Source organism: Chrysochloris asiatica, unplaced genomic scaffold (genome assembly GCF_000296735.1).
Source record: "Chrysochloris asiatica unplaced genomic scaffold, ChrAsi1.0 scaffold00213, whole genome shotgun sequence".
Lineage (NCBI taxonomy): Eukaryota > Metazoa > Chordata > Mammalia > Afrosoricida > Chrysochloridae > Chrysochloris > Chrysochloris asiatica.
Genome location: NW_006408731.1, coordinates 4,317,060 through 4,327,132, shown reverse-complemented (window position 1 = coordinate 4,327,132; position 10,073 = coordinate 4,317,060). Strand labels below are relative to the sequence as shown.

The 10,073-nt window shown below is 40.5% G+C and overlaps 1 protein-coding gene across 1 annotated transcript in view; it reads left to right on the top strand.

The window, feature by feature from the left end:
• Window positions 1-10,073, top strand: part of LRRC16A (leucine rich repeat containing 16A) — a 441,803-nt gene that overhangs the window by 289,750 nt on the left and 141,980 nt on the right. Inside the window, exons 12-15 of the mRNA XM_006872823.1 lie at window positions 1,846-1,949; window positions 4,919-4,996; window positions 5,134-5,210; window positions 7,812-7,916. Coding sequence (XP_006872885.1) covers window positions 1,846-1,949; window positions 4,919-4,996; window positions 5,134-5,210; window positions 7,812-7,916 — 364 coding nt within the window. The remainder of the gene's footprint in view (window positions 1-1,845; window positions 1,950-4,918; window positions 4,997-5,133; window positions 5,211-7,811; window positions 7,917-10,073) is intronic.

Sequence of the window (10,073 nt, the reverse complement as noted above, 5' to 3'; positions counted from 1 at the left end):
AATTAGTGTTGTTGTTGTTAGGTGCCATCGAGTCGGTACTGACCCATAGCGACCTTATGCACAGCAGAACGAAACACTGCCAGATCCTGGGCAAGCCTCCCCACTGTTGCCACGCTTGAGCCCATTGATGTTGCCACTACAGGTTAATTGCGCCAAACTGCAAAGCTGTTTGAACTTCAAAGTCGGCAGATCAAGCTCACCAGCTGCTCCTTGGAAACCCTGTACAGGGTCGCTATGGGTCGGACCCGACTCGATGGCACTTAACAACCAACAACCAATAGAAAAACAAAGCATAAAAAAAGCAGCTGCTGTCAAAGTAGATTCTGTCATGGTGGCTTCCTTCTGTATCAGAGTACAAGCTTGGTCCACAAGGTTTTCAGTGGCTGATTTTTCAGATGTAGATTGCCAGACCTTTCTTCCTACTCTTTCTCAGTCTGAACGCTCTGCTGAAACCTGTCCATCATAAGTGACCTACCAGTAGTATAGTTTCTAGCATCATAACAACATGTAAACTACCACAGTACAACAAACTGACAGTTGGGTAGTAGCCAGAGAGCTTCTAAAACAAACCCGACTGATTGCCACTGAGCCCTTTTTGACTCATGTTGTTAAGTGCCGCCGAGTCAGATCCGACCCATAGCGACCCTATACAGTGTTTCCGAGGAGCAACTGGTGAGCTTGAACTGCCGACCTTGCAGTTCAAATGGCTTTGCAGTCTAGCGCATTAACCCACAGCGCCACACCAGGACTCCTTCTGACTCATAGTGACCCTGTAATCTCTATTCTTTGATAAAATGTAGTGCCCTGATAAAAATCCACCTACTCAAGGCTATGTCTTGCTGCTGCTGCTGCTGCTGTGTGATCCTACCCAGGGTTTCTGAGGCTGTAAATATTTACGGGAGCAGAACCGCTGGTAGTTTCGAACTGCTGACCTTGAGGTTGGTAGCCTGACTCGTAACCACTATGCTACCAGAGCTCCTATAAAAATCCACCCACTCAAGATTATGTCCTAGCAGTTACCAATTACTGTTAACCTGCATAGAACAAACAGAACACGACTCCCTCTTTGCAGATGATCTTGCCTTCTGCACAGGCAGATCAGATGTTGAGGCAGTATTTCTCAGTTGAGTTCAGTTGACTCTAACCTGAACCATTTGTGTTCACTCTATGTAAACGGTGTCTGTTAGTTAAAGTGTATGGTTTTCTTTTCTTCTTAATGTGTAGAAATTACCTCCTCACTCTTCATAAAATCCGTTTTAACCCAAATGCTGTTTTGGGTGCAGTGTGCTAAATGGAGCCGTGTATTACTATATTAACTTGCCCGAAGCATCTGAATTTGGCATGCACCATTTAAACATTTAAACCGTAAATCAGGAAGTATCTGGCAGAATTTAAGAGAAGGATACAAATTGTCGATGAGACTGCTTGCATCTTTCAAAGACTTCAAAGAGATTTGCTTTATTCCCAGAATTAGAATCCTTTCTTTCCTTGAACAATGAATGTTGTTGTTTAATTGTCTTCTAGTAGATTCCGACTCATAGTGAACTTGTATAAGGTTTCTGAGGAGCAGCTGGTGGGTTTGAACACTGACCTTGTAGTTAGCAGTCCAATACTTATTCTACAGCGCCACACCAGAACACTGAATAGGAAGAACAAAATGATGTGGTTGCATCTGTGGTTAACCTGTTCTTCCTAAGGGCGTGGCAGAAGAAGACACATGGTAAAACTTCTGGTTAACCTCAGTCCTGCAATTTAATGGGAGAACAGGGACATTTATAGAAACTCTCAAACCTCCTTTTTGTTTCCTGGAGTGAAAATTGAACCTGGATCTTCTCACTGTTGCAGGGGTGAATAGTCTTTCTCAGTCACTCAGTGCCAACCCTTTGACCGCCACCACCCTCATCCACCTAGACCTCTCAGGGAACATCCTTCGCGGAGATGACCTCTCGGTAGGTTTTCTTTTCCATAAGTTCTTCTTTAAATAAACTGTATTTACTAGGCCTGGTCTAATTTCTAGACATTCTAATGTATTTCCTTTTATCATGCATGATACCTTGAAATAATTTAGTTCCAAGACTAAGTTTTAAGACAAATTCTACAGTCTCCTTTAATTAAATGTAGTTTATCCCTGGAGTTGTTTTCTCATTTAATGATGCTCAAGTTTTCATTCTTTTTGGAAAAACTTTTTTTACTAACAGATTTTTCTTTTTATTAATTAAAAATATTATACCTTTTTAAATTGCCTGACAAGAAAAATTGGTAGTTTTCAAATGTTTCTTCATTATACAGTATGCAATATTGTTGAGAAGACTGGTACTTTTTTATAGTTTGTGGAAGTGAAAGGGAGAGTTGGGATAAACCCCAAACCAATTGCCACTGAGTAGATTCTGACGCATGGCATCCTTGTGTGAGTCACAGAAGAGATCACACTCAGTCCTGGTATGTTCCATGACTGCTGCTGGTGGATAAGGAGAGAGGGGAGGGTTAGGAATAATCTGGTAACACTCTTTAGAGTTACAGGCCACAGGCAAAATGCTTCCCCTCAATTGTAACAAGATTTTCCATGCAACTGAGTCAATATTGTGAATGCTTGTCAGCTTTTATCAAACTTTACTGCTGACTACAAGGTTGGTCGTTCAAACCCACCAGCCACTCCTTGGAAACCCTATACATGGTTACTGTGAGTCGGAACCAACTCGGTGGCTCTTAACAGCATCATCAATACAGTGGCTTAGGTCTGATGCCATATGTGGTGATTGGTTGATCCCCTCTGGTCACCAAGATAACATACAAGAAGTCCCTTAGCAGTAGGACCTACAGAAAAGGAACATCTGTGAAGGACCGTAATTTTCATTGTTATTTTTCAGAAAGAGAAAATGCAGTTGGATTTATATTTGTTTTTCTTCAGTTTCGCTTTCACTTGAAGACAAGGACTTGGATTGTTGCCATGGTCCCTGTAGTTTAGTTTCACTTCCCCTCTTCCCTGGTGCTTGAAATCATTCGAACGATACTTGTTTCCTAGTGTGCCATGGGTTGTTCTAGGTACTTTCCAACTTCAATTGTCACTTTCACTGATAGCTCATAAATCTCAGTCCCCAGGAAAAGCAAGGGGTCTGATGTGAAACGTCTAAACCATTACACTGATAAACTGGAGAAAATTGTTAAGTGCCATCGAGTCAGTTCCAACTCCTAGCAACCCTGAATAGGATTTCCAAGGAGCGGTTGGTGGGTTTGAACCACCAGTCTTAAGACTAGTCATCCAGTACTTGCCCTACTGCATCACAAGAGGGTGCGATAAAAGAAGACACAGACAATTAAATAATAAAGCTCAGCTAAAGTAGCAGCATTAATAGTTATGTAAGACAACAAAGTGGCCCAGGACTTGTTTCCCTGGCCAGGGGTAGATCTTGTCCCAGCTTGCCTCTGAGAAGGGGTCGTGGCATCCAGCTCCATCCAGGAAGAGGGTCTGGGAGTTTGCAGCAGGTACAGGAACTTAGATCCACCCTCTGCCTTCTGGGTAAGCAGCCTAGCAGGGCTTGCCACTTGAAGAAGTGTTGGCCAATTTAAGGTAGATCAGAGCTCCCCCATCTGGTGGCTGAGAGTAAAACCACACCCACCTTTTAAGACTATGTCTGTTGAGGCCAATAACCCATCACCGGCAAGTTGATTCCGACTCATAGCAACCTTATATGAGTTACTAGAACTGCCCCATGGGGTTTCCAAGGTTGTATTACTTATGGAAGCAGATTGCCTCATGCTTCTCCTGCAGAGCACCTGGTGAGTTCAAACCGCCAACATTTTGGTTTGCAACTCTAGTGTATAAACACTGTGCTGCCAGGAAGGACGCCTTTTGAAGCCACTAGAACTGAAATACCTAGAATCCAAGGCCTTGTCATGTAACAGCAAAAGGTTATTTTCCTGATCAGGACTTTTCATAATGCAAATACTTCATTCTGTGTCCGATTATTCTAAGTTGTGTATAAAATGCTCATGGCTCTTCTGAATGCTTTGGTTGAGAGAATTTTCCAGAAGCACTAGGTAGTCAAGCTGCTGTACTTAATATGTACAGTATAAGCTTGTTTGTTTCTGAAATGATCTAGTGGCATCCGTTGAAATAGAGGAGAAGTTAACTGTTCGCACAACAGTGGGGAACTCTGTAAGTTGCTACTCACAAAGGCAGTTTGAGGACAACAAAGAATGATCAATTTTATTGTTTGGCTAGCTTTGATTTTGTAATCCCCTGCAACCTGAAGTGTTGTTGCTCTATGTGAGGTTTCATTTAGTTTTGTAGTCATAGTACTTGTTAGATTTTGGAAGTAAGAGTAAGGCTATAAACACCAATATGTTAGCTGCAAGAGAGGATGGCCTGAGATCACCCTCTAGTTCGAATTAGGGGTTTCTTCAACACTTTCAACAGTGATTAGCATCCTGATAGGGTGACTGCAAGTTAGGTGTTATTTCTATCTCAGGGGGTTAAAATTAATTAGCATCGGTCCAGAGTTACATAATAAAAACTGAGCTAATCAGGAAAACAAAATCATGTGCAGCAAAAAGGAGAGCTTGATAGCCAAGATTCCATTTGGCCTTTTTTCACCCTCTAATTATATGTTGGTGTGGTGCTGTGGGCTAATGCGTCAGACTGCAAAGGCATTTGAACTGCAAGGTCGTGGTTCAAGCTCACCAGCTGCTCCTTGGAAACCCTACACAGGGTCGCTATGGGTCGGAATCGACTCAATGGCACTTAACAACAGTTTTATGTTAAATATTCTGAATTTTTTATTTCAAGGAAGATAAATGAAAGAGAAAATTCTGCAAATACTCTTGGGAAAGATAGAGAAGGATCCTGGGAGGTTTGGAGAGTATGTCTGTGTATATATGTCTCTAGTGCCCTAATACTTTTTTTTTTTTTCATTTCAAGTACATGTACAGTTTTTTGGCCCAGCCAAATGCTATTGCTCATCTGGATTTATCCAATACAGAGTGCCCCCTGGACATGGTAATGTTTGTTTTTTAATTGCACTGAGGGTCTGAGAACAGCTATTGAGGTGTGGGATAAAAGGGTTTTCTCTGTAATAAGACGTTCTCCTGGCCCTCGTGGCATTTGAAAATAAGAGTTCCTTGTTTCTTTCTCAGGTGTGTGGTGCTCTTCTCCGTGGGTGCCTTCAACATTTGGCTGTGCTCAATGTCTCCAGAACTGTCTTTTCTCACAGGTATGGATTTACTCCCACTATTGTCGCCATTTGGAATGCCAGTCAGAGAAAGTTTCAGTCATAATGAAAATAGGTTGATAAAGAGCAAGTAGTGGCCATGAAAGAAGATTGCCTTAAACCATTATCTGTGAATATTATTAGGCCTTGAAATTTTCAAGCTTTTGTTATCTTTATCTACCATGGGTTAATGCTATCAATAACTGCAGCCTCCTATATGAACTATATGATAATGCACTATTCCCATATGTAGATGGGCGCTCTCTCTTAACTGTAGTAAAAACCCTCTTAGAAACATAAGCACTTATTTCTCAAAGATAAACTTGGAAGTAAGTGTACATGACCCCGGGGGAGTAAGAAGAATAGTTACCCCAAAGCTCATACATTTTAATTTGTGTAAGTGTAGGACCAGTCAAAGGTACCTAACTACTGTCCTTCTGACTTCAAATGGGTTGCAAAAGAAGGCAGCAGATTAGAAGCAGCAAGGATTTATAAGCAGCAGCAATACAGAATGGAGGGAGAAAACAAAAGAATTATGAAAAGTAAGTAGTTTACTCAAGTATGGTATTCTGGGATCACATACTGTATTACTACAGTACAACAAATAGCATTTTAACTTATTACCAGATGTCATAAAAGAATAATATTTTTGTCATTATATTTTATTTAATAATATGGGAATTGTGTGATAATAGAAATCGTCTGTAAGAAGTTCACGGAAAAATTCCATTCTCTTTTCATTCAATTTTTCTATGAACTTTTTGAAGCTCGCTCGTATTTTCCAAAGGATAGCTCTCACTTTGTAAAAAATTCAGCTATGTGGCGTGCTTTATTTCACAACAGTGCCTTGCAGATGAGTAACTGTCTATTTTATCATACTGTTAGAACAGTAAAAGGTGGTGCAGTGGTAAAGCACTGAGCTGATACCTGAGAGGCTGTCAGTTCAAACCTCACAGCTGCTTCACAGGAAGAAGACATGGCATCGACTTCCATAAAGATACGCAGCCTTGGAAAACCTCTGAGGCCAAGGGCAAACACTCTGTCCTGATGGGTTACTATGAGTTGCAGTCAACTCGATGGCAACCGATTATTAGTGCAATACTTCAGCATTGGTGACAACTTGCATGATAGCAAACGTATGCCACAACTTTCTCAAAAGACTACATCTAGGAGGGCTTTTGATCACAGCTATTTTATGATGTACCCACTGAGGGCTGACTGTGGTACTTTATTGCATCATCTTCTGTTTGGGATGCAGAGCAGTTTCGATTTTGGGGCATTACCAATCTCATAGCAGAGAGAAAAAGATCATGACAATACAGTATACACACTGGCTGTAAATGCTTCTGCCTGAAAGTCACACATTTTACATTACTGCTCCTAACCCACTGGGCAGAGGAATTCGCATGCAAAGTCTGCCTTCAGTGGAGTGAGGGAACATCATCCGCCCTCAGAAAGGGGTAGTGAGTATTTGGGAACATTGACACACTCCACACAAAGTAGCAGGAAAACGATATTCAAAGCATAACAGCATTGGCTCATACAGAGTTATATTATTTGGTGCTCGAGTTGTTTCAAATGCCTAATACAGTATTTTACTAGAATTCACATTCCACATAGGTTTCTTTATTTTATCTCCCACGACAGATACTGTGATTGCATAGATCTTTCTTCCCAAATAGCCTGAATCTGTCCTGTTTTAAAACCCTTTTTAAATACTGATAGATTTTTCTAGATCTGTGTTCATCCAATATTGACTATTCTGTGATTGAGCTGGACCACTAGGCTGCCATCTGCCCTGAGATTCTATGGATTGCTCCACAGAATACAAATAACTGTGATTAAATGAGTGCTTATGTGGACCCTGCAGTCCTTCCGTTGTTCTATCAGATAGAAAAAAACAAGCAAAGTGTTCAAATTCCAACTTTGGTTCTTGAATCAAAACACTATAGTATGGTGTTGACTCTACATTATTGTTGAGCTGTTTGATTTGATCCACTTTTCTTCCTACTGTAATAGTTGCATTCATCTTTGAACAGATTCAATTTGCAGGTTGTGCATTATAGCTGAATAGGCTAATTATCATGCAGGCTTCATGCCATTCAGACTTTCTATACTGCTCCTCTGCTTAACGTTGGATCTGTTGCATTTGTAACTTGATGTATCTAAAAACTATTGCCAAATGCCAGTAGTGATCCTCAACATTCTATGCCACCCAGTGGGAGAACTCTTATACATTGGTGAGAAATAAATGCCTTCTTTCACTCCCAATTTCCTTGAAATTCAGACAGATTTTCCTGGTGATCTAGGATAAAAAGACATCGAGTTGATTGGTTGCGTAGAACAAGAGAAAATTGTTTCCAGGACTTAGGAGATATCTTATCGTTTATACTATTCCTTTAATTGTATTCATTTCATTTATTTAGGTTTCAGACGTTTTGTTTCTGTTTACTTGAAATTCCCACTGATTTATGGATTATTTCACAATGTATAAGTAACCCATGCATAATTCTATGCTTTGAGATGCTTGACAGCTTGGAAGTGTGGGGTGCTGGGATAGAAACGAAAGTTCTCTTGTGACTTTTATGTTTTCTTTTTTTTCAGAAAAGGAAAAGACGTGCCCCCTTCGTTCAAACAGTTTTTTAGTAGTTCCCTGGCTCTGATGCAAATCAACCTTTCAGGCACAAAACTGTCTCCGGAGCCCTTAAAGTGAGTGGTTAATTCATTTTCTCTAGAGCTTTTAATGTTCCATTTGTTATTCTGGATATGCTTGAGGGAAGGAAGTAAGACATGCTATCTGAAGACAAAGAAGGTGGTAGTGAATGCCTTCTTTCTCTGGGGCACTAGAATAAATTGGATTTCTTTTTATCATTGAGTGACTACATTATGCACTATTGATATGATTGCGTCTACTGTGCATTAAAAAAATAAAATCTTATTTTGGGTTATGAACTTGGCAGTTGTTGCTGATCTTTATAAAAGTTGTGCCCACAGGTACCAATGACTTTATTTTAGCCTCTGCTCAATCCTTGTTAGGTCTGTTCTGTGTGCTTTTGAATCAATGCTTATTTGAAGCATTTGAATGAATTGTAATAGTCAAATACACATTGTATGTATGCAACAGAATCAAATTTGGGGGGGGTAGTTTGCATTTCTGAACTACCCAGGTTGGTATAGATGTTCTTTCTCTCTGGCTCTCTGTTCTGCAGTTTTGTTTGACGGTCAACTTATATTACTGTTTGAGATCCCTTCTGTAGATGTAGTGATGAAATAAAAATTATGGGCTAATTGAGGTTTGAGACTAATTCATTGTCCTTGAGATTCCTGTTCAGCATTGTCAGGAACATTAAATGTTCAGTGTACAGGAGTTATAGATTCAAATTCTCTTTGAGTCTAAAGACGATACTCTCAAAGCAGTTATGAATATGTACATTGTCAGATATGCATAAATGTATGCACAGATTCCTCCCTTCCCTCAGCTAAGATGTAAATCAGTACTTCATGTGCCCTCACAGCTTGTATGCACTGTTAAAATCAATAAGCTATTCATTTTAATCAAAAATTTTCTTCATGTAATTTGTGAATTGCCATATCTTTTTTTTTTTTTTTTTGAGTGGTGTAAAGTTCTTTAGTGCAGTATTCCACGTAGTAGCTTACTACTACAACAAAGATGCTTGTGAGAACAGTAGATGTCATGAAGTGCTTTAAAAAGACTGACATTGTTGTTAAATTGGTTTCAATTCATAGTGACCTATATAGGGTTTCTGAGGAGTGGCTGGTGGGTTTGAACTGCCAACCTTATGGTGAGCAGTACAGTGCTTTAATTCGGGTGCCAGGGAAGTCAATATATACAACAAGAGAGAAGTTGGCAAAAGAATGATGATGACAGGTGAAAACACAGGTAGGAATGCAAAGATTAAAGGGGACAGAAGTAAAGACTTATATACAACCCTGCAACAACAGTGTTCTACAGGTAGCTACCTGGACAGATACATTGGCTGAACAGGTATGGGAGGGAGAGTGGGAACATACCCACAAATATATAAGAATTTGACAGAGGACATTTGTACATGGGTATTTACCTCTGTTGCAAACACACCCGTGAGTGTGGTGGAGCATACAAGGGGACCAAATAAGGAAAGCTTCGTGGACATTACTAAATGCCTTGTGGCAAAAAATTGCTGGACTTGGGTTCTCAGTACCATAGTCTGTGAAGATAGCATGGCCAGTTGGCATGATGTAGTCCACGAAGCCAATGTTCTACCTCCTACTTTGGTGAACAGCGAACAGAGATCTTAAAAAACTGAAAGGCCATCTAAGGTGAAACTATTGGTTTCTCCATGTGCAGAAGAAAGAAGAGCATTGAAAACTGAAGATGCTTGGAATCAATTAATTCTAAAGACTCAATGGAACACGTACACATCAGTCACCATGATTGTGAGACCAGAAGAACTTAGATGGTGCCAGACTCCTACTACCAACTACTCTGAAAAGAAGGATTACATAAGAAGTTCCTGGATAGAGTGGGAGACAATGTGGAACAAAACTCAACATTTTGGGGGAAAAAGACTGGGCTTACTAGTTAGGAAGAAACTGGAGGAACCCTAGACCATGGCCCTCAGCCACCCTACAGGTCTGGAACTGAACTCACCCTCATGGCCCAATTTTCAACCCAAAGTGGATAGGTGTATGGGGAGAAACAACACTAGTGAGGTGTGCTCACCACAGACTGGTCAACCATTCAAGAGCAAAAGGGCACCATTTACTTGGGGACAAGGTTCAGAGGGGCTGGGAAGGAGAAGGAAATGTAGAGAGGAACCACAGGGAGAAAGTGGGATCACTGCTGTTACATGGAGGGGATTGCAA